Source organism: Coloeus monedula (genome assembly GCF_965178545.1).
Source record: "Coloeus monedula genome assembly, chromosome: 7".
Classification (NCBI taxonomy): domain Eukaryota; kingdom Metazoa; phylum Chordata; class Aves; order Passeriformes; family Corvidae; genus Coloeus; species Coloeus monedula.
This window is the reverse complement of record NC_138787.1, coordinates 24,439,255-24,465,950: the sequence shown is the minus strand read 5'-3', so window position 1 is coordinate 24,465,950 and position 26,696 is coordinate 24,439,255. Positions and strand designations below refer to the sequence as shown.

General features: G+C 60.5%; 1 protein-coding gene across 1 annotated transcript; it reads left to right on the top strand.

The window, feature by feature from the left end:
- ASIC4 (acid sensing ion channel subunit family member 4) lies at positions 1–26,226 on the top strand (the record flags this gene model as incomplete). Its single annotated transcript, XM_082285095.1, has 10 exons — positions 1–576; positions 23,134–23,278; positions 23,446–23,573; positions 23,665–23,824; positions 24,219–24,275; positions 24,370–24,523; positions 24,912–25,003; positions 25,321–25,400; positions 25,721–25,825; positions 26,107–26,226. The coding sequence occupies 10 exons, from the start codon at positions 1–3 to the stop codon at positions 26,224–26,226; spliced, it is 1,617 nt and encodes a 538-aa protein (XP_082141221.1).
- Positions 26,227–26,696: the final 470 nt, after the last annotated feature.

The window sequence follows — 26,696 nt, the reverse complement described above, 5'->3', positions numbered from 1 at the left end:
ATGCCGATTGAGATCGTGTGTAAAATCAAATTTGCTGAAGAGGATGAGAAGCAGAAGGAGAAAGAAGAAGGGGACAAGGAGAGCCTGATCGAGGAGCCTGCCCGGCCCCGCTCCCGAGATCTGGCCACGTTTGCCAGCACCAGCACGCTGCACGGCTTGGGACACATCTGCCGGTCGGGACGGCTGGGCCTGCGCCAGACCCTCTGGGCGTTTGCCTTCCTGGCCTCGCTCGCCTTCTTCCTCTACCAGGCAGCCAAGTCAGCGCTGCTCTACCTGGAGCACCCCCACGTCATGGCCCTGGACGAGGAGGCCATCCGCGAGATGGTCTTCCCCGCCATCACCATCTGCAACATCAACCGCTACCGCCACTCGGCACTCACCGACGCCGACATCTTCCACTTGGCCAACATGACTGGGCTGCCCCCCAAGGACCGGGATGGGCACAAGGCCACGGACCTGCTCTACCCTGACCCCGACATGGCTGACATTGTCAACCGCACCGGCCACCAGCTCGACGACATGCTCAAGAGCTGCAACTTCAGCGGCGAGAACTGCTCATCCCGTGATTTCACTGTGGTGAGTGCACACCTGGCTCAGCTTCCCTAGGGGCCCCTACCGGCACGGGGGGCACCCACCCATCCGCGTCGCACCGGAGTAGGGCACCCTGGCTCACTCTGGCTGCTGAAGTTTGCATCTCTCTCTGTTTGAGTTTCCCTCCAAGTTTCACATGGAGAGAGGGAGAGGATCCTCCGTGGGAGCTCTCAGCAGGGCTCTGCGCCACAGGACTGGGCTGTCGGCAGGTCTGTGCCTGAGGGGTTCGCGGGCAGGAGCCGCAGTGGGTGAGCAGCAGGGTTCAGCCGTCCCCAGGGTGGGTGTGCAGCGGGCAGGGGGAAAGCTATGGCATAGAGTCCTGCTCCAGCCTGCTCTTCCCCCGGATCAAAGTGCCCTGACGCAGGGTGCTTTACTCAGAGAGAGGGGCTGGAGCAGAGGGGCAGGCGGAGACACCTTGGCACATAGGGGAACCTTTCTGCATTTGGGGGATTAGCACTGGGATGTGTGTAAATGCGGAGACTGCCGGCATTGCACACGCACGTGTGCACATGCCCAAACGCCGAGCGGCTCTGCTCTGGAGGCACGGCCACAGGCGGGCGAGCGGGGAACTGCCCGGGGCTGCCCACTCACTGCCCAGGACTGGCAGCAGGGCCTCTTCCGAGCAGCGCCCAGTCTGCCCAGGCAGTGAGCCCCTGGCCGACCGCCGCCAGTGTGCAGCTCTCACCAATATTGAGCCTGGAATCACAAATCCCCGCTGTGGTTTGGGAAAATAAATGTGCTGAACGGGCAGAATACCTGATGGGACCCTTTTCAGACCTTAATGACTCTGGAAATGAGCCGCCTCTCTCCTACGGCTGCCAGGGGCTACTGCTCAGCTGGCTCCTGCCTTCTTAGGAGCTGTGCTGCCAGCCGGACCCCGCTCCGTGCCGGGGAGTGGGGTGTGATGCCATGGGCTGTGCAGGATACTGGGCAAAAGAGGAGGCTTCCGTGGGGCTGGAAATGGCTGATGCAGCATGTTCCATTTCACTTCGTGCCCATAGGTACAATGTCTGCTCAATGTGCAGAGTGATGCTGTCCCTGGGAAAGAGACGTTCGGGGGGGGCTGCCCTGTGCGGGGGGGTGGTGGTGGCATGGGGCACTGCAGTGGAGTGGGAAGGAGCGGGGGACAGCGGGGGGGCAGCCCTACTCCTCCTGGGGATTTGCTGCGCTCTGTGCCTGCTCTACGCCAGCTGCTCGAGTTTGCCGGGAAGCAGTGTGGTTCAGCAGGGTTTGGAGCAGGAAGCTCTGGTGCTGGACAGTCCTGCACGTGGCTTGGCCATGCTGGCTCCAGCCCTGGGGTCCTCCTGGAGGATCCTGCACAGCTTTGGTTTGTGGAGGAGGCAGCGAGCCCAGCCTTGTGCTGGGCGGCAGCACGGCATGGCAATGGGATTTGGTGTGTGCTCAGCCACACTGTGAGGTTGGCAGGGCACAGCTCAGGTGGATGGGGCAGTACAAGCTTCCCACAGCATGGACAGAGTGTGTGGCATGCGCTGTGCTGCGTGGCAGTGAAGGGTGACCGCCAGGACAGTCTCTGGGACCCAGTTTCTCAGCGTGTGGCTGTGCAGGACCAGCTGGCCTGCCTACCTCATCTGCTTACGAGTATGCCCTGGGGATGCCCAGGCAGCCGGGCTCTGGTGTGCCGGCACCCTGCACTGGAGCAGGTTTCAGGCATGAGAATGGTTAGTGCCAGCTGACCCGTAGGCTCATGGCCAAAGAAGGGGAGTATAGCGCTCCTAAATCCTCCACCCTCCCTGTCCACAGCTCAACCTTCCTGGCCTTCGAGGCATCAGGGGCTGTCAGCAGAAAGGGGTGTACCTGTCACCTCTCACTTGCCTGGAGCAAAGGGGTGAACCTGGGGCAGGAGAGGCTGCAGAGCATGGGTGTGGGGAGGGGTGGGTGAAGATGTGATACATCTCTCTACCACATAACATGTCCCAAAGCCTTGCCAGGCAGCAGTGGGATCTGTCAAGGCATCATACCATTTGCAGCTGGAGCCTTCTACTCCTTTTCCCTGAGCCAAATCGGTCCCTTGTGCCTCCTGGGAATAATTGAAACACAGCACAGGCTTCTTGGCAGGCGGGTTGCGTCCCAGCTGTGGTGTGTGGGCTTGGGCACTCCTGTGCCTCGTAGCTGTGGCCCCAGTGAAGGGGCATCCAGGCTGCTCATGTGGTGGGGAGCTCCAAGCTTTGTTGGTTCCATTTCTGGGTTCCCATGTGAGCCTTCGTGTTCAGAAAGCTTTTGTACCCCCTCTGCTGTGGGCGAGTGTGTGAGCCACAGCATGTCCTAGCAGTGATGGAGGGCTCCCAGACTGCAGTGCATCCCAGTAGGGCAAACGGCTTGGGGTCCCAGGGCACCCAGCCCACAGCAAGCGGCTTCTGTAGCAGAGACTGTCCCCCGGCGATACTGAAGAAGAGAAGGAGCTTTCCCTGCAGCCATGTTTGCAGGAGTGCTGGAGTTTTTCCTTCCCTCTGGGCATGAGGTGGACTTCGTCCAGAGGCTGGAAGTTTTCAGCACGAAAGTGGCCAAGCCGTGGGGCTGCCGCCGGCTGCCTATCCGGGAGCAGGAGCAGCGCTGGGGCTGGAACATGTCCCCTCGCACTACTGCTTGCAGACCGTGCTCACGCAATAAATAACTCGTGCGGATCCTTTAAGTAAGAGCCGTGAGTGGTAAATGATCTTCCCCTATTCAACGTCACAAATCCACATTCTTTATGGGACAGCAAATTAAGAAACTATTGGGAAAAAAAAATCCCCAGCGTAAGCATCTTCCATGTAATAAAGCCCGGCTGGGCTGTAAATCTCCCCAGCAGAAGGGACAACCCTGAACCGCAGCGAGGCTCCCTGCAGCCCCGCTGACAAATGTGCCCCCTGTGCCGGCTGCTAGAGGGCCGTGCTGGAGCCCTGGTAGAGCCTCTTCTGACCCCACTGAGCTGCGCCGTGCTCCGCAGCCCCCCAGTCCGTGCCGTGGCCGGGGGCACTGCCCGGTGCCCACCGGCGCGGTGTCCGATGGATGCCTTGTTGAGGGTGCCGGGCACTGCAGAGCTGAGGGTGCCGGTGCAGGAAATCAATGGCACTCTTTACATGCCGTTGAGGAGGAGGTTGGGAAGTGTCCCCACGGGACTGGGGCTGAGCTGCCGCGGGTGGTTTGCACCCACCCTAACCTCCCTGCCTGGCACTCCAGTACAGGCACAACCCGGGGCCAGTTCTGGCCGTGTCGGGGGGCACTGAGGGAAGAGGGAGCCCTCCCGACCGTGCTTTGGGGATGGGGGGACAGACATATGGGGTGTGCAGGAGTTTGGGGGCTGTGGGAGGAAGGGCATGGAGGGGGCCCCCTCAGTTGGCAGCAGCATCCCGCCTGTTCGCCGGCGGTGGCTGCAGCGGGAGGCTCCGTTCGCGGCCGGGCAGGAGCCCAGTGCCTTTCTCAAAACCTCATTCGTTGTCAAAAGCCTTTTGTTTGCGATGTGTGGCTGCCGAAGCCAGTTGTGCCGGGGCTGGAGGCTGGGGGGGAGCAGGGAGGTTGCTGAGAGCTGGCAGTGCCTCTCGGAGCTGGCACTGGCCCTGGCTCTCCAAGCTAGGCCTCCTGCCTAGGATGTGGGCAGTGTGAGGGGTCTCCCCAGCACCCCATGCAGACCCCAGAGTGGGAAGCCCTATGCTGAGATGGGCAACATCCTCAGCTGCATTCCACATGCACACAAGAGATCCTGGTTCAGGGGTGGGCGGGGGCAGCAGGCTGTCACCTCTGCCTCCTCCCAGCCAGGCTCTCCCACTGCTCCTGACACGGGGACTCTCTGACCTTTCCACCAGAATCGTACTTAATAAATGTCACATTTTCAGCCTATTTTTACTGGGTGAAAGAGCTGGACTGGTTGTTGTTCACCTGCCCTGCCTGGTGCCTGCTCAGCCCCTGGCATTCAACCACTCCATTTTCCCTGTACTCTTGTGCAGGGCTGGGTGAGCTGGTGGCCCCCCAGATGCTCTGTGGGCTCCAGGTACTGCAGAACCTGCCCTGGTTGGGGCACAGAGTGGCTCTTGGGCCAGGCAGTGCCATATGGGTCTCAGCACAACATCATCCCATTTGGAGGGTGGCATGGCTGTGACTGTGATGGGTGTCCTGCCATGCCTGGCAGGGACTGGCTGGGCTGGGGCTGGTGGTGTCAGTGCCCAGGAGAGGCTGGAGCATCCCTCACTGATCCCATGCCTGTGAGCTGCTCAGCTGAGCCCATCTGTGCCCATCTGGGTCACAGCACTCCGCTCACTGCATCCACATCCTGCAGTCCCACCCCAGTGCCTGAGCCAGCTACCCAGGGGCTCACAGCCCATCTGGAACCCTCCATCCTCACAGTCTGGCCACTGTGCTTGTGCATTTCCAGGCTCCTGGGTGGTGCAAACATGTCTCAGGTTGGCCATGCTCCTGTCCCGAGCAGCGGCAGCAGCATCTTTGGTGCTGTTACACATGAGCCGCCTGGGCACAGCTCGAGGCGCTGTTTGTGCCAGAAAACGGGGGACTTTAATGCAATTCGTTGCCATTTAATTTTACACAATTCCTCTGCTTAATCCACTGAGAAATGCTAATTTATACAATTCACGTCTAAAAATAAATGTCAGTCCAGCAGCTCCCAGCAGCGGGTAGCTGCTCCCACCAGCCCCCACCAAAGCCTTCTGCAGGGACCCCAGTGCAGACCCCACCTTGCTCCCTGCCAGCCATGCTGTTACTCCTTGTGCCAGGTGCCTGGGCTGTGGCACCAAGTCTGTGGATTTGGGGATAATGGGATTTTGGGATACTGTGGTGGGAGAGCAAGGGGTTGGCTGCACCCAGGGGTGTCACTGCAAAGCCCCTCATGATGGTGGGGCAGGGTGACAAGGGGACAAGCAGGTGTCTTGGCAATCTGACTCTCTTTCAGATGGTTGGAGAGACATTATTGGCGTGGGGGTCGTGAGGTGTCTTTGGGACCACCACTTCCTCATGGATTCCCCCAATAAATCTGGGTGCAGCCCCATGTGCAGCTGCACCCTGGGCTGTGGCTGGGGGTGTGTGGAGCAAGATGGGTGCCCCAGTGCAAAGGCCTGGCATGTAGCCACCTGGGCTGCACATGAGGGATCCAGCCACAGGTCAGGACAGGTTGGCAGGTATTAATTGGTCACAAAGTGCAGTTAATGAATGTGGGATGGGAGGGAAGCCTGCACCCCTCCTGCCTGGGGAGTGGGGATGCATCATGAGGTCTCTGAGGAGGCTGGTCTGCAGGGGACAGCGAGGGGACTGGATCATGGGGACAAGGGGATCTATGGCTGGGAAGAGCCTATACTGAGCTCCCAGACCCCTGCCTCTTGCCCTTGCACATCTCCATACCCTGCTGCCCTCCTCCCCAATGCCACTGCCCTAACCATCTTGCCCCCATTGCCTCCCCTTCCCCACCCCTTTGCTGAGCAGACCCCCAGCACCGACACCAGCAGCAACAATGGGGAGAGGGTGCCAGGGCAGTGGGGTGGGCATCAAGGGCCGTGGGTGCCAGCTCCCTGCAGGAGGGGGGCAAGGCGGGGGAGCAGGGGGGTGCGGAGGCGACGCAGCGGGGGAGCAGAGATGCTGGAGGAGCCGACGGCTTTCCCACCGTCTCCCTGATTGAGATCGGATCACCGTGAGCATAAAAAAGCTCTCTTCATAATTATATTTAATGAATTGACTTTAAAAGCTCTTATGCTCTTATCTGGGTAATTTAATATCACACACTTAATAAGCCTGTCTCCGATACGGGGGGAGCCAGCGGCCAGGACGCCCGCGCCTGGTGTGTCTCCCCAGGGATGTGGGACGTGCCATGAGGCTGGGTCCACGTGTCAGGCTGAGTGGGGGGGACGCTGCTGCCCCTGGGGCCAGGGCACCCGTGGGGTGACTGCGGGGCAGTGCCCCTCCAGCACTGCTGGCTGCAGAGGGGGCTGGGTACCTCGGATGGCTGCGGGAGGGATGGGGACAAGACACGAGTAGGGGATTGGCTCCAAGAGCTGGTGCTTGCTCGTGCCTGGGGCCACAGGGCTGAGAGACCGTGGGGCGATGGGAGCACAGGGCTGTGGGGCTGACAGGGTGCAGGGTGACAGATGGGGTGGCGGGGTTCGTGGGGTGCAGCATGGCTGGCTGGGCATGGGGCAGGGTTGGTTGGGGTGCAGGCGCCCTGTGCCAGCAGCATGGTTGGATGCCACATGGCCCCATGGCCGAAGGGCATTGCTGTGACCCCATCCTTTATGTGGCAGGGGTCCCATGGACAGCACTGGGGACAGCCATGGGTCAGAGTGCACCACAGGCTCCAGTGCCATGATGCTGTTGGATCCTGGTCTCCTTCTGGCTCCAGCCACCTGGGGTAGTCAGCTGGAATGTCATGGAGTTAAATGAAGGCTTGTCACCACGGTCTCTGCAGGTCTGTCCCGCACCCCCCCCTCCACCCACCCAGCTCCTGCAGTCCCAGAAGGGGTGTGGGCTGCCTCCTGCAGGTCGGCATTGCTGCAGCCCCACTAGAGTCTCTGCCCCCCTCGCTACCCCCCCACGAACCATCACTGCGTGCAGGCTCACGCCTGCGGCGAGCCGGAGGGAAGGCTCTGCCATATGGAGCCAGGGTCCATGGGGACTGCAGGAGCCTGTGTGTGGGCTGGGGCTGGGACCTGTGTCCTGTGGCCATGGGGGCAGCCCCCAGAGTCCTCCACACCAGACACTCACTGGGCAGTGGGGTGGAAAACCACTGGCTAGGCTTGTGTTCTCTACATGTCAGAGCTGCTGTGAACTGGCCTGTCCCCCCAGCCTGGCACCATGTCCCCAGTCACCCTGCACCCTCGGGTCCCTGATTCCCAAGTGACTGAGGACAGAGCAGCAGTTCCCAGCATCCATGACTGCATTGCCCCAGGACAGGTGTCAGGGACAGGGTCACAAGGGCAGGGTGAGTGATGTTGGCCCTCCCAAGCTCCAGAGCCCCTGGCAGTGCCGGCTGCCATCCTGCCACTTGGCACCAAGGCTGGGCGGACTGGAGGGAGGCGCGTGCCAAGGTTGTGGGGCAGGGGAACAAGGACACAGCTGCCACCTGGCCCTGCGGAGGCACTGGGGGACAGCCCCAGGCAGAGCGGGGATCCCAGCTCCCCACTGGGGCGTGGGGCAGCCGTGCTGGGTCTCCCTCCATGAGGGAGTGTCTGGAGAAGGAGGTTTACGGAGCTGCACTAAGTGACGCAAATGGTTTGAAGCCCATAAAGAGAGACGGTTTTATGTAAGATGACTATATAAAGCTCTGCTGTTCTGCCATTGATGAGATATAGGCCTTTATTTATAGAAGGCAATGTTTGCGGTGCGAGTGCTGAAAGCCAGCCAGGGACCCGCAGATAGGGCGTAGAGTCATTTGACATGCAGCTGCCGTCGACACTGTTCACACATTAAAGAAAAAAATTAACAAGTTTGCAGCCAGTCAGGTGGAAAAAACAATAATTGTCGAAAAACGTATTTCCCCCTTTTTCCAATAACAAATAACTGGAACGCTGTTGGGGAGGCTTGAGCTTGCTTTCCCTCTGGGAAAGGATGGGCTGAGGCTCCAGCCAGGCTAGTAGATGGAGTGGGCAAGGGGAGGCAGACAGGGTGGGATGAGAGCCCAGACAGGGGATGCTGCCACAGGGTGGACGTCCCTGCCTAGGCATTTATATGTCCACGACTGGAATAACAGGGCCTGCAGGCAGGGGTGAATGCACCAACAGCTCAGCATGGCCATGTGTGTGCTGGGGCATGAGGAGGGGGAACAAACATCAGGACATGAAGGTGTTTAGTATATATGGGGCTGTGGACCAAGCCTCGCTGGATTTTCCTGCCTGGCCCAGCATTGTCTCTCTCCACCTGCACACACAGGGATGCTCTGAGGTTATTTCTTAGCCAGATGTGACTAGGTTTTTACTGGAGAGCATGCAGCCAGTCCCTGTGGTCAGAGCGCCCTGCCAAATTCTGTTTCATGCACGAAAGGAGGAAAAACTTCTCATGATTAATTGTGCAATAGGGGAAAACATGCCTCCCTAACCTGCTCCTTGCCAGTCACTGGCCTTTACTCCCAGGCACTGCCCCGACATGCAGCTAAGGGAGGGTGCAAGGACAGGAGGGTGCTAACACCTCTGCCATGTCCTGCCCTGTCCTGACTCTGCCATGACCATCAAGGGTCCCAGCAGGGAGCAGTCAGGCTCAACGTCGAGTAGCTTCCCTGCAGTTTCCTGCACTTTTCTGTGGATGGCTGTCCCCTGCTCATGCTTCAAAGCCTTCCCCCATGCCCCAGTGCGCTGTGCCAGGCACAGGCAGGGCTCTGCCAGCCCCATCACCACCATGCCACCATTGTGCCACAGCAGGCGGGAGGTGACGGTTTCAAATGGCGCTGTGCTGCTGGGCTCGGGTTGGGGGGAGTGGACCTGCACCCTGATGCACTGGGACTCAGGGCTCTTGCATGTGCCTGCTCTGTCCTTAGGAGATGTCGCTGGCTGCATGGCTGCTCCTCCTCTGTCACCCTCGTGAAGCCCCTCTGCAGACACCCTCCAGATCACTTGGCCCATCTCTGGGCTCTCAGACAGAAGCCCGAGCACACTCTGCACATGATGAGCATCAGCTGAGCTCAGCTGGGCTCAATAGGTGTTCTTCCAGCAGAAAAAAAGGTTCTCACCTGATTGCCGCTTGGGGAAGGTGAGTGCAGAAGGAGCTGGGGGACAGGAAAGCCAGAGGCTGGAAGGACCTGTGGGCACTGTGTTCCAGTGGCATGGGGGCTGGGGACCCCTCTCTGTGTTGGAGAGCTGAGCCAGGCTGTCCCCTGCCCATAATGGCTGGGCAGGCAGGGAGCAGGGGCTGGGGGACACACTGGTCACTGCTGACTGCAAGCTCTGGGATGCACAGGGCAGGAAGGGAGAGGAGGCACAGCCTTGTCAGAGTAGAGCCTCTGATTAATCACTAACTGCCGGCCCTCCAGCCAGCAGCTCATTAGCAGTTTAATTCCAGGTGCCCAGCATGCAGAAGGGCTGTGCAGCTCTGATTGAGCTGGATGCATTCATCTGGGCAGCTGCAATCAGGTGGCAACCCCCCCACTCTGGTCACAGTCACAATCAGTGGCCACGTCCCCCCTGTCCGGGATGGGCTGGATAGCAGGTGCTGCAGGTACCACAGGTGATGCAGGTGCTGCAGATGCTGTGGGTGCTGTGGTCAGGCACGGCTGAGACACAACGGTGGCAGTGGCTACAGAGAGCTTGTGAGCAGGGCCAAGGGCTGGAGATGGGCCAGGGGCTGGAGATGTGCCCGTGTCTCCCCCTGTATCTATCGGTAGTCCGGCCGTGCCTGGAATGTGGCGGTCCCTGCGGTGTCATGGGGCTGGGAGCAGCTGTCAGTGGTGTCAGCAGCTGTGGAGAAGCACTGAGCTCGGCTGCATGAGGATATGTCACCAGCCTGTCATCTCTGGAGTTAATGACACCCTGCACATCCCTGTACTGTCCTGTCCCTCTACCACCTGCACCTGCACCCACAGGGCAGCAAAGTGAGGGCTGTGGTCCCTGCCTGCCTCCTGGTGCTCCTGCCACCACCCCAGGTTCTTTTCTGCCTTGGCTCTTCTTTCTCCCAGACCCCTTCAGTAATGGGGTGGGGGAGTTCACCAGGGCCATGGGAGCACGACAGGGGCAGGAGGGAACTGAGTGTTCCAGGAGAGAGGCACTGTCTGTGAATGCTGCCTTTCTCCCATGGACTTATACTCCATCTGGGCATGCAGAGGTGGGCACTGCCGTGCCTCCCAGCTGCCTGGGAGTGTTTGCAGCTCAGCCTTATCCCTTTGCCCTCCAAAACCTGCTGTGTCCTTCACTCCCAAGATGCCATCTCCACAATTTCTTCGTAGCTCAAGGAACGAGGGAGAAACTACAGCAGAGAGAAGCATCTCCATCTGTCTTCAATGCTCCAATGGCTGGAGCAGGGCAGGGAAGGGGCCTGCAGGTGTCCCCACTGCAGCAGGGCAAGGAGGGCTCGGGTGCATGTGGGGGCAAGTCATGGGCCATGCTGGGACTGTGACTCCTGCAGAGGAGGCAGGGCCAGCCCAGCATCTGGTGCTGCTGCCCCTGGGAAAGGCTTGCAGCAGCCCACCTTCCCGAGCACCGTGGGACTGAGGGCACTATGCAAATCCAGCTGAGATTGATGCAAGTATTAATTATGTCCCATCAGCTCAGCTCTTGCCCAGCAAGGCAGGGCACCAGGTCATGGCGCAGCTTGTGCAGGAAAGATGGATTTGCACTGGCAGCATGTCCCCTGTGCCTGTCCCTCTGTCGACAGCATGCTCCCACCACCCTTCTGTGCTGTGCCATGCCAGGTCGGCCTGGCTCTCCCAGCCCCATGGCACTGCCTGGCTCGGGGGTGAAGTCATCACTGAGCAGGGAGCTGAACAGTCTGAGGCAGGAGCAATGTGAGCGCTGTCAAGCAGTCTGGCACACCCAGCTCTGAGATCCTGCTAATCAGAGAGTGTCTGCAATTACACATGCTAATTATGGGCAGGAGTTCACAGTAATTCCTGACCCGTTGGCATGACGCTGGTCACACCAAGGTGCATTGCTTCTGCATGAGGTCAGGAGTGAATAACCAGGACTGTTCAGTTGGCTCTCCTGGGCCAGGAAATGGTGTATCACAGCCAGGCCTCCTGTCCAGCCGCTTCCCATCCCATCCCATCCCATCCCATCCCATCCCATCCCATCCCATCCCATCCCATCCCATCCCATCCCACTTCACCCCATCCTCATCCCCATCCCATTTCACCTCATCCCATCCCCATCCCATTCTATCCTGTACTGCACATGGTACAGCATGTACAGTGCCATACATTGAGCCCTGTGTGTGTGGCCATGACAGCTGCTCTGTCCCCGAGCACCTGGCTGGTCACATCTCAGTGGAGATGCTTTTCAGAGAGAGTTTTTCAGGCTCTGACCCCCCTGTGCTGCCGCTGCTGCTCTGACATCCTGTTCCCTTATCGCTTGACATGACCTTAATTAACTCCCTGTGCTGATAATGCTCTGGGCTTCTCCTCCAGGAGCTGTATCTCAGCATTGTGTCCTGCCTCATCCTTTTAGGGACCACTGCAGAGACTGCACAGGCAGCCTCAAGCAAGGAGGAGAAAGGGATGCATGGTGCAGGCAGGGCAGGGCAGGGCAGTGATACTGGGGTCACTGGGATGACATGGAGTGGATGGGGCAGTGCTGGAGCCAGGGGATTGGTGCTGCATTGAGGGTTTCAGGGAGATGCTGCCCTGGTGGAATGGCTGTCGTGGTGCAGAGGTGGGGGTTCTGGCAGGAGGGGGCTGTGCTGATGCCCAGGGCAGGGTGGCAGAGGCAGTGGTGCCCATGGCAGCAGCATCCATCCCGGGCTCCAGAGGTACTGTGCAGCAGCATGGAGGGATCCTCGCTCTCCTCACACTGCTGCAGGGGGGCTTGGGGGGCTGAGCTGGCAGGGCCCCCCACCCCCGGGAGCTGCCTGACTGCCTGGCTGCCCATCCGCTTGCAGCCCTAGTGCATTGAAATGCCGGCACTGATGACTTGTAGCCACTTTATCTCCTGTGCTTGGCAAATATTGGCAAAGAGGAGATATTTCAATAGTGAGGATTGCCGATGGGAATCACGGTGCGTGATCCCACCAGCTCCATGCCGTGTGGCAGCCCAGCTATCTCTGAGGCAGTTGCTCGTCAGGACTTAGCCTGGCATGGGCACGGTCTGGGGCCCATGGGGCTGCTTCCAGCACCTTTTCCCCACAGACTGGTTCCCAGCAGGATGCTGTTCTGAGCTTACCTGTGCTGGAGGTCATGTCTCACCCTCTGGCACAGGAGCAGGGCTCTGGAGCAAGGTCCCTGATCAGGGCTCCTCTCACCTGCAGGTGGCTTTGACCTGGCAGCAGCTGGGCCAATGCCATGAGCCCCGCAAAAAGCAAAGGTTGCAAAATGCTCTCAGACAGTCTTCTCCCAGCTTGCAGCCACAAAACCCCCATCCTCACTCCTATTCCTCACAGCTCCTAGTCCCCAAAACTTTAGTCCTTCCTGTCTCAGGTGCTCAGCTCCCATCCCCAGGCCCACAGCTCAGGCAGCAGTTAGGATTAAGTACTTCTGTTCCTGGGGCATAAGTGGGCAGGGTGCATTTTGTCCCTTCTGCTCATGCCACCTGCAGACACAACGGGAATTGTGTTTTCCTGAAGCTGGGCATGCAGTGGGCACCACAGGCATTATGGAAAGTGTGTCCAGATGCACCTGCTCACAGCACGTGATGTATGGAATGCTGGGAGCAGCATACAGTCCTGGGACCTGGATCCAAGCAGGGACAAGGGGAAATGGTCTGAAGAGAGGACATGGGAGCTGCCAGTGCTGCTTCCCTTTGTGTGGAAGGCAAAGGGGTATGAGGAGGGGAGAAGGAGGTCCCCAGCTGCAGGGGCAGGTTGCCCTATCCCATTCCTGCTGGGACACGTCCCTGCTCCCACAGCAATCCCTGGGAGCTGGGAGGAGCTGAAGAGGAAAACTGAGGAGCTCCTGCAGGTGCCAAGGACCAGCACATGGGCAATTGCGGCCCAAACATCCAGGAGAGGCAGACACCTTGAGAGTCCTGAGACCCCCAGCTCATCACCTCCTACGTGGCGAGCAGAGAGTGGGGATATAGGGATAGAAGCATATGGGCTGCAGGGTTGTCCCTGCCTGCCAGTGCCTGCACCTCTTCCCCTTCCTGGCAGCCCCAAGGAGGGAGCCCCTATCAGTACCAGAGCGCGGGGGCTCTCTCGATCAGCCCTTCCGCCCGGGAGCACCCAGGCTGGGGAAAGCCAACCCCTATCATGCTTGTTCCATTGATTTAGCGCCGCGGAGAGGGTTTAATCAGCCTTTAGCCTGCACGCTCCAGCATTAAGAACAAATCCATTAGCCACGAGATAACCACAAAGGGTTGCGCTGAGGCTGGATGAGGTCCCAGCGCCTTCAAGATGCAAATTGGCAATCAAAGATCAAAGCCGCGCAGCTCCCTAATCTCTGCTAAAAGGGCTCAGCTATTAACGAGCCCTTTCCCACTGAGCTGTGATCACCCCACTTCACTAGGGCTCCCTATGTGCTGTTGGGTTACACCATCATCCTGACTGGCCTCCTGGCCCCCAGGTCCCCTGAGCCGGCCCTGGGGAGGAGGGTGCATCCAGGGCTCAGGCTGTTTGTTTGCATGATGTTTCCTGCAGTTCTGACACACTGGAGTCAAATTCGTGTTGTTGGAGAGAGCAGAGCCCACAGCAGTGTCGGAGGTCAGCGACTAGAGGGGAGGAGAAGGGGAAGAGGTGGAAGCTTGGATGGAGCAGGGTGGTGGGAGAGCGGTGTGGGGCTGATGTGGTGACTTCAGAGACGAGAGGATGCTGGCAGGTGGCTACCCCTCCCACTGCTCAGGGATTTAGCCTGGTTCAGCCCCTGCCTGGTTGCATCAGGTGGCTCAGGGCAATCCCTTCTGGCCCCAGGGAAATCAGTGGTGGGGAGCGTGCATGGGGGCAAGCAGCAGGGAGTAGGTGAGGGATCATGTAACAGCAGAGTGTTTTGGAGCCAAGTTCCTCTTTTGAGGGTATTCCTGCTTGTCCCATGTCACCCTGGAGCATGGGGTGCACAAAGCCCTAGTTCCCATAGCCACCCTGCCAGCTTCTGCATGGTGCTGAGTTCAGGCTGCAGGATGCAGTTTGCCCCCCACTCCCCGCCCTGGCCATCTTGCCTGTGGTGGCTGCACACATGGCTGCCCCAGCAGCCCCGCGAGTCCCAATCACCCTGCAGTATGCAGGAGAGCTGCAAAGCCGCCGAGCTGTGACAGGAGCTGCAATGCCAGCACCGTCAGCAAATCTGTGGCAGCACAGATGTGTGCTCTGCTCAGCATGGTCCAGCTCAGGGACCAGTATCCCCCTGCATCCTGCTGAAATGGTCAGAGAGTGTGTGAGGCACCCTGCAACAGGTGGGCAGGGAACCCATTCAGCCCTGGCAGCGGGGAGCAGAGGGTCATGTCTGATTGTCCTTTTGTCTGGGGACCCACTCTACTGGCAACTGCTCATTGAGGTGCTGCTCATGCCCCTCACAACACCCCCCCGGCGGGCAGCACAGGCTTGCAAGAACAGCAGGCAGTGAGGTGCTGGCAGCACCTCAGCCAGGGTGACAATAAATCTTATCAGTGCAAACCCATCCGTAGGCAGAAGGATAACCCCCGTGACAACCCAGCAAGAGCAGAGGCTTCATCTGCACCATGTCAGTGCTCTGGATTTACAGATAAATGCCACGGCTGGAGGGACCCCCTCCCCTCCTGCCTAACTCTGTCCCGAGGCTGTGGGAGCTGCCAGGTCCAGGCCGGTGTGTCCCAGCGACAATGGCCACGGTGTGCCTGCTGGGAAGAGCCGGCCTGGTCTGGCACCCGGCAGGGGGACACCTGGCTAGGTGAGGATGGAGGGAACGGGCACATGCAAGACAAGGCGGCATTGCCTTGCCTGCTCTCCTGGCCCTACTCTGTTCTGCACACACCGTCCCATGGAGCCCTGCACCCTCCATAAGCCCATGCGTGCTTGGGCATCGTGCAAGCTGGACCACCGGAGCTCAATGATTGGTAAAGGTGTGACTGAGTGTGTGACACTGGCAGTGTGTCCCCAAGGCCATGTGACAGCGCCTGGCGCGAGCCAGCATGCTTCGTGGGTGCAGCCTGTGCGCCCATCCCCGCGTGTGCCCCCCCAGCTCCGGTCGGGCAGCGAGGGGTGCAGTGGTGCCAGGAGCGGGGGCTGCTGAGCGGGGCGGCAGGCGGCATCCCTGCCCCGGGCCCCGCTCCTCGGCTCAGCTCCCCCATCTCCCGGCAGCCGTGGGAGCAGTAATGAGATGGAGCAGCAGAAGGACGGCGAGATAAGGCTGCCTGCGCTGCCCCAGCAGATTAAACGCTGGGATTAAGCAGGCGGTGCCAGCTCTGCTGCCTTTTTATCTCGCTGCTTCTCCCCTCTTATTCTCCCGCAGTCGATAGAGAACGGTCTCCGAGCTGTCAGCAAAGGAAATTGCTTGTTAACCCTTTGGGGACGGGCGGCAGAGCTCCCTGTACGGCTGCTTCCAAAGAGAAGCAGTCCCCGGGGGATGCGCTGCTCGCGGAGCCAAGCGGGGATGCGGGGACACCTTCCCGCAGAGCCCCGCATGTGAAGGAGAGCAATACAGGGCCGGGGGTGCCCAGGATCTGCAGCCAAAAGCCACCAGCGCCCAACCAGCACCATGCAGAGGCACTGATGTACTGGGGTTCCTGCGGGGTGAAACAGTCAAAGAGCAGAGGCTGCTTGAGCTCCACAAAGGAGCCCCGGGGACATTGCATACCCCACTTTCGGGTATCCTTGATGTTCCCTGCTTCCCCCAGCCTGCAAGATGTGTGGGCTCAGTGCTACATCTCTGTGAAACCAGAGGGCTGGGGATCCTTCTCTGGTCCTGAGGACAAGTGGCTCGGGCCAGCTGTGTCTGCACAGTACCGCGCACGGTGCTGGATCTCCTCCAACTGCCCAGGGGAGCCCGCTACCCAAACCCATCATTATTGCTCTCTGTGTATGTGAGTGTTTTGTTGGGTTTGCAGCAGCGAGGCTGAGCTGCAGCCCATCCCAGTGCTTATCCGTAGCGTGCTGTGCTGTGTGCCCGGGAGCGGCGTGCCCGGCGCGGGGGTGTCTGAGGGTGGGAAGCCGGCTGGAGAGCGCCGGAGGGTACACAGAGTGATGGCAGGATTGCTGCTCAGCACAGTCCAAACCCAAGCTAGGGAGTGCGTTAGCAGCTCGACAAGCTCGTTCTGGCATGTTTGGGGGTGCAGCTTTGGTGCAATCTTTCCCGTGGGGACCCTGAGCACCTCCTGAAGCAGAAGGCAGAAATACGGGGCAGAAACCTTCTGAAGCTCCAGCATCCCGCTCATGTACTAAGGCAGAGACCAGGGTAGGTAGGCAGCATGCTCAGCAGCTCAGAGGGATTTTCCGGCTGCCAGCAGGATGAAGTGGACTTTCTCAGCCCCTGCCCCCTCATATCACTGCTCCTGCCCGCCCTCCCCGTCGCATCCCTGCGCTGCACTGCAGCATGCCTTTGCCACTGGCACTTCATCTTCTGCAACTCCCTTAGTGTTGGCTCCTTCACCTGCCCAGGCGTCCCTTTTGGTGGACGCTTGAAAATGAAAACAAACCGTATGAAAGCACAAGCTTTCGGGAGATCTGCAGGGAGCAGATTAGCCCCGGCTGGGGCAGCGGTCCCTACCGGCTTGGGATGCTGCCCCACGGCTGCTGTGGAATGAGGGCGAGAGCAGTGTGTGAGCCCTGGGCAGCCAGAGCTGAGGAGCTGGAGCTGATGCTGTGCCGGGCAGCCGGGCTGCGCAGGCAGGCAGAGCCTGAATCGGGAGAGGAAACCAGAAGCGATTGGCACGTGAAGGCTGGCAGGCTGGAGGCTGCGAGGGAATAGGATTGCTGTTTATAAATACATCAAGGGAGTAAACACAAGGGAGGGAAGAGAGCTATTTAAGCTAAGGGACAATCCTGGCATGAGAACAAATGGTAAAAACTGGCCTTGAATAAATTTAGGTTGGAAATGAGTGAGATTGTGGGACCAATTCCCCCCAGGAGCAGCAGGAGTAGAAAGCACAACTATGTGATGGCACTTTCTCTTCTCCCAGAGGCTGTCATGTGTGTGCAGTGTGCTGCCATGCCTGTGCAGTGAAGTCTAGAGGTGAGGAGCTGGGATTCCCAGCTACACCCCTCTGTGTCACAGCCACCCTGGCTCCATGTGGCATGGGGAGCACAGCTCTCTCCAGCTTCTGGCTTGTCAAGTGCAGGACTCCTGGGACAATGGCTTGCAGGGAGAGGTCTTTCTCTGGCACACGAGTTGGGCATACTGTCACAGATGCTGATCCGGAAAGCTGGATGATGCCAGTGTCCCCCTGCTTTAATAGTCACTGGCAGCGCTGGGGCAGATACACTGGGAAGGTGTCCTTGCCCATGTGCACAGTGCATCCCTCTGCCTTGCATTGCATCCCTATGCTCCTGACCAACCAGGAGCAGGAAGTCCTGGTCTAGATCCTGCCCATTCCTGGGGACGTGGGTTACACACCGTCCCTGATGCAGCAGCCTGACCTGCGTGCCCTGCCCAGTGCTGGGGCTCGGGTGTCTCCTACTGCTCTGCCTGGCCAGCGGCACAGCCTGCAGCACAGCTGAGCAATTGGTATTCCAGCAGCGAGCCTGCTTGGCATGAAAGGGGCTCTGCCAGCCCCACACGCCCACATCTCCACTGCTGGCTCAGGCTTAGCCAAGGGGACTCAGCTGGCAAAGGATGTCCTGTAGCACAGAGAGAGCCACAGCTGCAGTGGCAGGAGGGGTCCTGGCCTTTCTGGGATATGTCTTCAGCAGCCTCTGGCCCCCTTGCCCCACACTGTTTTCCCTCTTCCTTTGGAGGCAGGTCAGAGAGCTGCAGGAGATATTACAAAGCTTAGACCTTCACAGGATAGGGGAAGCCCAAACCATCACTTGCGTGTGCTGTGCCAAAGGTGCCCTGCTCTGCTTGGGCTGAGGATGCAGAGCCTGGTGCCCCACCGAGGCAGCAGCCCCAGCCCCCATATGCAGGGCTGTGTCCTGCAGGAGCCATCCCAGCAGCTCTGTGTGGGGCAGGGAGCTGCACTGAGGGGCTGATAGTGTGGGAGATGGTTGTGCTACTGCCAGAGCTGGGGTTGAGCCAAACTGGCACCATTCCCCAAATCCTCCTGGGAGCAGAGAAAGGAAATGGTGCGACCATGCGTGAGAAGGGACGTTTGCAGTGGCAAAAACATCCCACTGGCTCAGAAAATTGCTGCAGAATCGGGCTTGAAATGAGTTGAAATTGCTGAATCCAAGCGGATCTCATATCCCGGGCAGTTGTAATGCTGGCGTCAGCGCTGCGGCTTCCCTCCCGGAGCACCCAGGCGGGGCCTGGCTGTGCTGTGCGGAGGGAGAGGGATGTTGGGGATGGGGGGCTGCCACGGGGGGCCTCTGGCATGGTGAGGGGCTCCAGCAGAGCTGGGATCTGGGGCTGGGATGGCCACAGTGGGGGGCAGGAGCAGAGCAGGAGGCAGGGTGCATGGGTGTGCCATTGCCCCAGCTCCTGTGCCATGTCTCCTTCTCCAGGAGCAGAGCAGGAGGCAGGGTGCGTGGGTGTGCCATTGCCCCAGCTCCTGTGCCATGTCTCCTTCTCCAAGAGCATCCCTGTGCCTCCAGCTGCCTGCACTCAGGAAGCAGCATTTCCAGTTTTGGAGGCTGCTTTCCTTTATGCCACAGCCTTGCCCTTGCTAATTTGCTCTCTGTGTGTGGGTACCTGGAGATCACCATCAAGGTTACCCCTGGGCTGGCATCGCCACCAAGTCGAGGGTGGGCAGCGCTCTGGTGTTTTCCCATCCCTGTCCCCATCCCCATTATGTCCCAATGATGACTGTTCTCAGGGGTGCTTCTAGGCTGGGGTGATCGCTCCTGTGTGGTGTGCCCATGTCCAGGGCCTGCCCGTCAGCTGCATGTCCCAGTGGGGATGTGGGAGCAGGGCCGGATGTCCCAGCAGGTATGTGGGAAGAGCTGACTGTCCCAGAGGGGATGTGGGAGCAGGGCTGGGTGCCCCAGGCATGCAGGAGCAGGACCCCATGGCACCGCACATGTCGCAGCTCGTTCCCCTCACATGAAAACGTTTGTCTGGAAGCTTAGTGCAGCCTCTTGTCTCCTCAGAGCAATCAGGATTTGTCACTGCTTGCAATGTTTAACGTCGTCTTCCAGAGGCTAAATACCGTGGGGAGCCGTGTAAGCTGCGGAAATACCTGCGTGAGCTGGGATCAGCCCGAGGCTAGCACAGTGGACTGGCAGCACTGGGGATGGGGGACTGGGAATGCATGATGTTGGTCCTCATGCCCCCAGTGCTCACAGGTGGGCTGCCATGAGCCAGGGTGAGGATGCTGGGGGTAAGCACCTTGCTCCCATAAGGCTCCCTACAGCAGGAGGCAAGTCTCAGGGGCATGGAGGGCACTTGGAGGGCCCCAGAACTGTGCAGGGTGGGGAAAAAGATTCCAGGGTCCCCAGCAGTATCTAACTGGGATCTGCCTGCCGAGGCACAGGCAGCTATTTCTGTCAAGGTCAGAGTGTCTCCATGGGAGAGAGAGGAAAATGAGGGATTGTGTCAAGAAATTACCTCCCTAATGGGGTCTCCCCTGCATGCAAGCATGGTGTGGGGATGCCACCATGCACTGGCTGAGCAAGGAGACCGGCATGTGACACGGGAATGCTGCCTCTCCGGTCCAAAGGCTGCAACACTCATGGGTGCCCAGCAGGCAGAGCCGGGTGCCCAAAGGGCCCGTGCCCCAGTTGCTATCCTTGGCTGGACATGTGTGCTACAGTCCTGGAAGGTGTTTTTCTGGGTCAGCTGCGGGGAGAAAATCATGTTCCTTGTGCAGGCAGGCTCTCCTCTGCTCTTCTTCCTCCTCCTTCTCCTTGTGCACTCCCTGTTATCTAATTGGATTTGTCATGCTGGAAAGGCAAAGCCCTTCAGGACTGTGCTGTGCTCTCTCCAGTGCGATTTCACAGCTGGCCTCGGCACCCCAGTAGCCGACAAGTGAGTAACTCAGCTGGACGCCACGGGCACCCCTGCTCTCCCCATGCTCACCCACAGCAGTGCCCACCTGGCTGGAACACGGCCGCCACCACAGCTGGACCTCCTCCAATCCTGCCCAACACTGGTCCCTGTCCCTAAGCTCTGTCCCCACGTGCCCCAGCCCCTGAATCCCATCCCCATCCCTCACCCCGCTCCAGGGTGATTACCATGCCGCCCGGAGATGTCTGAACTGACACGAGATGGAAGCGTTCACAGAAATGACATTTTCTCCAGCCTGGGGAGCTTATCCTCCGTTTAAAGAAAACTAATATAGAAGCTGCCCTGGTGTGCCGGGGCTGATGGTATCAGGCTGGCAGCCGCCGGCGCTCACAGCCGCGATAAATCTCAGAAGGAGCCTAACCGGCTCCAGCCGCCCCGCAGAGAGGGGCTGAGCCGTGTCCTGGCGGTGCTGCGGGGATACAGCGGCATCAGGGGACAACTCAGGGCGGCTATGGTGGGGTGACCCACAGGGTCCCGAGGATGCAGGGAGCGGGGAGCCGCGGTAGGAATGGTGCCAGCGCTGAACTCGGCGGCGGGCCTACAGCAGGAGCCAGAGAGCTCAGCGGCGGCCCGGTCCGGCTCGGGGGCTCCCCCGGGGCTGGGGGCCAGGCCAGGCCGGGCGGGGCCGGGGCGGGCGCGGGCCCGGGGGCGGCGGGGGGCGCGGTGAGGCCGAGCGCGGGGCCTTGCTGCCCCCTACCGGGCAGCGCCCGCCCAGCACCCGCCGCCCGGCGCCGGGGGCAGGGCCTGAGAGGGACCGGGTGCCCGGCCCTGCCGCCCTGGGCGCTGCCCGCTGTCTCCGCTCGCCGCCCTCGGTGCCTGTCCTGTTGCTGACGTGCCTGACGTTTTCCCGTACCTGTAACCAAGCTGCCAGATTGGATACCGGCCGTGTCTTCATCATGGCTGTAGTTACATGTTGCTCAGGCATCAAGGCCTGCGGCAGGGATGGTGCTGGGGAGTCACTGCTGAGGTGATCAGGAGATCCCTTTGTTCCAATCCCTCGTGCCACCACTGGCCTTTTCCTGCCTTGATGCAATGGAGCTCAAGGATGCTGTTCTTGACAGGGCCTAGCAGCCCTGACTTGTCCTGGGGTTGTGGAGGCTGAGGGACACCCTGCTCCCCATGCCAGCCCATGCTGGGTGAGTGCTGAAGGTGGGTGCCTGGAAGCAGCGGCATCAGCAGGAGATGAGAGGCTGAGGAGAGCGCGGTGCTGAGCTTTGAAGGCACCTGACAGGCTGTCGGGGCGCTGCCAGCCACGCTGACAGCCGGGTACAGACACCCCCCCACCGCTGCTGCACTCTGATCACAGCCTCACCGTCACTTCAAAGCGCCTGCCAGGTGCAGGGGGGTTCCCATGCAGCCTCCCACCCCATGGTTCCACTCCTCCTGACCCACGGTCTTGCTTCTCCTGCCCCACATGACTCAGATGCACCGAGGTCCCCAGCTCCAGGGACATGGATACCAAGGTACAAGGTAGACATGGTCCCAAGCAGCACTGGCAGTAGGTGATGGCCCCCCAGGGCTGTCACTGTCCTGCCTCTGTGGGGCAGGGTCCTCAGCTGCAGAGCAGACACAGCTGGGGACCCTGGAGGTCCAGGCAGGGTTTCATGGTGGCTACAGTGAAATGCATGGCAAGGGACAAGGAGGAAGAGCTGAGGCACAACATTCCTAGGCACAAGGTTCACACAGTGTTCCTGAGACAGGTCATCACTATCCAGACAGAGATGCCCACCATGCCAGGACCCTGGGGGCTGCCAGATCAATTTACCTGGGGTAAGACAACACACACCCCTATCCCAGCCCTGCTCAAGGAGGAATTTTCCATTCCCGAATGGAGGTTGGGGAAAGGCGTGTTTGTAGCAACCCCTTCCTGTCCCTCCCCTCACCCATCACCAAAGCAGCTCAGGAAGGCGTCTGCCTTGTTTGTCTCCAGGAGGGTGCAGAGCAAAAGCCTCACAGGAGGGAGGATCCCTGGAGGGGACCAGGGACCCTGGGCAGCCTCAGGGGCAGCCTGCAGCCCACTTTCCAGAGGAGCCACTCTGCATGCAGCCATGCCGCTGCCCCTTGCCTGCTGTCAGGACGGGGAAGTTCTGACACCACCCCAGGACAGCAGCGCGCCCCAGCTCGTTGTTGGCATCCTGCGAGCCACCCGGATCCCCGGGCTGCACTACATGTGCACCCGGCCGCAGTCCCGCCTGCGCCGCCTTCTCTGGAGCCTGGCCTTCCTGGCCTCCGCCGGGCTGCTGGCCACCGGCGCTGCCGACCGCCTGCACCACCTGCTCTCGCGCCCCGTGCACACCCGCGCACGCCTCGCCTGGGCACCCCAGCTCCGCTTCCCGGCTGTCACCCTCTGCAACCCCAACCGGGCACGCTTCCTGCACCTCACCAAGCCCGACCTCTACTCGGTGGGAGAGTGGCTGGGGCTGGCCCGGGAGAACCACTCGCTGGTGCCCGAGATGCTGGCCGTGCTGGGGGAGGACCAGCGTGCCTGGCTGACGCGTCTGGCCAACTACTCACGCTTCCTGCCGCCCCGCCGCTCCGAGCGCACCATGCAGAGCTTCTTTCACCGCCTGGGCCACCAGATCGAGGACATGCTGGTGGAGTGTCGCTTTCAGGGAGAGCGCTGTGGGCCCCAGCACTTCACTCCTGTGAGTTCCCTCCGAGAAGGAGCAGGACAGCTGGGCTGCCCCATGGGTACGGGGAACGATGCTTCACCCCCACCCCAGCAAGGGTGGAGGGGTGGTGGAGCGGGGAGTGAGGCTGAGATGAGCCTTTCCAAGGGTCATGCAAGACTGTACCTCCCTTCCACCACCTCCATGGAACTGGAAAGGAGTTTCTGGACCTCGTCTTGCTTGCAGAATACTCGGTAAGATCCCTGCCTGCTCCCTTACACCTGCTCTCTTCATTCCCAGGTCTACACACGCTATGGTAAGTGCTACACCTTCAATGGGGACCGGAGGAATCCACGTGTGACCCGCCAGGGTGGCATGGGCAACGGGCTGGAGATCATGCTGGACATTCAGCAGGAAGAGTACCTGCCCATCTGGAGAGAAACCAGTAAGTGGGGCTATGGCTCAGGCAAGGCACAGGTGAGGGGTGCTAGGAGGGAGGGTTGCTGGGCAAGCAGAGCACCCTGTGAGGGTACTACGGGTCAAGCAGGGCACCAGAGGGGTGCGGGTGCTGGGTCAGCGCAGGCATGCAGCACCTCTGTCCTTCTTCCACAGATGAGACATCATTTGAAGCTGGCATCCGGGTCCAGATCCACAGCCAGGATGAGCCACCCTATATCCATCAGCTGGGCTTTGGTGTCTCACCTGGCTTCCAGACCTTTGTGTCCTGCCAGGAGCAGCGGGTAAGGCAAGATGCTCCACAGCCCCCAGGGAGGTGCCTGTGGGCACTCAGCCCAGCACAGCCCTGCAGCGATGCCCTTCCCACCCCGACAGCTCACCTACCTGCCGCAGCCGTGGGGGAACTGCCGGGCCAGCATGCAGGGGGAGCAGATGCTGCCTGGCTATGACACCTACAGCATCGCTGCCTGCCGCCTCCAGTGTGAGAAGGAGGCCGTGGTGCAGAGCTGCCACTGCCGCATGGTCCATATGCCAGGTGAGGGGTGTGCATGATGGTGTGAGGGGCACCCCCCTGCCCCAACAGGCCTGCTGGGGTTGCCCCAACTCCCTGCAGTCTGCATCCAAAGATCACCTCTGCCCCAACACTCTACACCCAAAGATTCCCCTGGCTCCATCCCTCTCCACCCAGGGATCACCCCATCCTCTCCACACTCTGGGTCAACCTGTGTCCTACCCTTCTTACACCACAGGTCAGCCCCTTCCCTGTCTGCCTTGTGCCTGGGCTGCATCTGCCCCAGCCAACCTGCACCCAAGGGTCACTCATCCTCATTCCCTCTGCACCCTGCCCCACTTCCTCTGAGGGAGTGAGTAAAAGTGGGGGGCAGAACCTGGCCGGACTCCCACACTCCCAACCAGCTGTTTCTCCACAGGCAATGAGTCCATCTGCTCCCCTAATGTGTACATCGAGTGTGCTGACCACACACTGGGTAGGTGTTGGCAGTGGGTGGGCATCTAGGGGCCAGCTGAGTGCCCCAGGGAGGGGTCTGGAGACTGGCTGTGCCAATGGGTGTCTGCCCCCAGACGCAGCAGTGGAGGACAGCCACGAGCGCTGCAGCTGCCCCACACCGTGCAACCTGACACGCTATGGCAAGGAGATCTCCATGGTCCGCATCCCCAACAAGGGCTCCGCTCGCTACCTCGCCCGCAAGTACAACAAGAATGAGACCTACATTCGGTGAGTTGCCAGCGCTGGGGTATTCCAGGGGATGGGCAGGGGGCTGAGGACCTGGGCAACTTCCACTCCACTCCTGGTAGCATGCAGAAACAGGGTCCTGGCATACTCGGTCCCTGCAGCATCTTTTGCCCAGGGGTGTTGCCACTAGAGCTTCTCCCCAAGTTCTCCACGTCTTCCCAGCCCTCCTGCCAGCACCTGCCCACCCCACTGTCTCTCCTGGCCTGGGACATGCCCCATCCATGTCCCCACTGCACCAGCCTGAATAATTCACGAGGGCCCTGGGAGCACCTGGGAGCTGGAGGGCTGGGGGACAGGGGAGGTTTGTGGGCAGTGGTGTAGGAGGGTTGGTTACCAGCCCTCTTTGCTGAGCACAATGGTGTCCCCACAGGGAGAACTTCCTGGTGCTGGACATCTTCTTTGAGGCACTCAACTATGAAGCCATTGAGCAGAAGAAAGCCTATGACCTTGCTGGGCTTCTCGGTGACTCCTCTCGCCTTCCTGTGGGGCCCTAAGGCGCGGAGCTCTGGGTCCCAGCCCTGGGAATATGTGGGTCTGGTGGGGGAGGGATCACACAGAGCAGCAGCCAGCCACAGGCTGGCTGAACGGTGAATGCTGCTGACTGTCCCCTATCCCGCATGTCCCCCGCTCCCGCTGTCCTGCTGCCCCTGCCCCCATGACTGCTCTGTCCCCCACCATCCGGCAGCCCTGGCACTGCACGCTGCCCTGCTGGCCCACCCCAGGCTTCCTGTGGGCTGCACAGCGTCTCCTGGTGACCATCTTCCCCTCCTCCTCCCCAGGGGACATCGGGGGGCAGATGGGCCTGTTCATCGGTGCCAGCATCCTCACCATCTTGGAGATCCTGGACTACATCTATGAGGTGTGCTTAGCCTTCAGGGATGTGTCTCAGCAGTGGGTGCAGAGACAGACTTCCTGGGGAGGGCCTAAAATGTGTGGCCACCCCAGAGGGCTATTACAGCCCCCAAATTGGGGAACACCCAGACGAAGGCAGTGGGAGGAGAAAAGGTCCCCCAGCATTCCTCAGTGACCTGAGGACAGTGAGGGTGGTGGGCAGAGGTACTGTCCCACTGTCCCTGGGTGAGCAGGGGAGCGGGCAGCAGTTCAGTGTAGACTGGGGTGTCCACGCACAGGGTGTTACCTGTGTTCAGGTCTGGGTCTGACCCCCTCATCTGCACCCAGGTGATCCGAGATAAGGTGAGCCGGGTCCTGCGACGCTCCAGGCCACCTCTGAAGAAGCCCTCCGGCAGCATCGCCACACTGGGACTGGAGGAAATGAAGGACCAGGTACCACTGCAGGGCTGGACTGCCTGGAGGCTGCGAGGACAGGGCCTGGGCACATGTCTGCAGCTACGCCAGGGGGAAGGGACATCGTCCCAAGGTTGAGGGATGAGATGTGGCTCTTCATTTGGTGCCTTCAGGCTGCAGAGTCAGGGCAGTCCCAGGGAGGCAGGGAGCTGGGTGCTCGCGGGGGAGCTCCTGTGGACGGGCTGTGCTGGGTGGGAGGACTCGGGAGGTGGCAGGGTGCATGGAGTCTGTACCCACCCTATTGACTGCCATTCCCACAGAGCCCCTGTGAGACACTGGGCCGGCACGTGGAGGGCGCCTACAACGCGGGCATCCTGCCCAACCACCACCACCGCCACCACTACCCTCACCAGGGAGTCTTCGAGGACTTCGCCTGCTAGGCAAGATTGGGACTGGGGGGCAGCCCCCTGCCACCCCCCTCCCCAGCGTTCGCATGGAGAGGGACTGCGGCACTGGGTGTGGTGGGCACAGGCCCCTGCCTCCCCCACCCCACTCCCAGGACCAGCCACACCGTTTGCCCCCAGGATGCCACTGGAGCTGCCTCAGCACCGGCATTGGAGCAGCTCCCCGGCCCTTTTGCCTGTCCCCTCTGCTTGCCCCTAGCACGTGGGCTCAGCCCAGTTTCAAGCACACAGCATGGAGGGGGATGGGCATGCCGGGGGGTTTGGGGGAGCAGCAGGTGTGGGCCAGAGAGGCCCCGGTGCTGCAGAGCATGAAGGGGGTAAGCTGAGGTTCCTGTGAGTCCCTCCGAGCCCTCTCCTGCTGACCATTCCTGGGTGGTGGTCTCTGCCCTGCACGGTTTTCCCCAGGAGAGAGACATGCCTGGAACAGCTTCCCTCTGCCCAGGAAC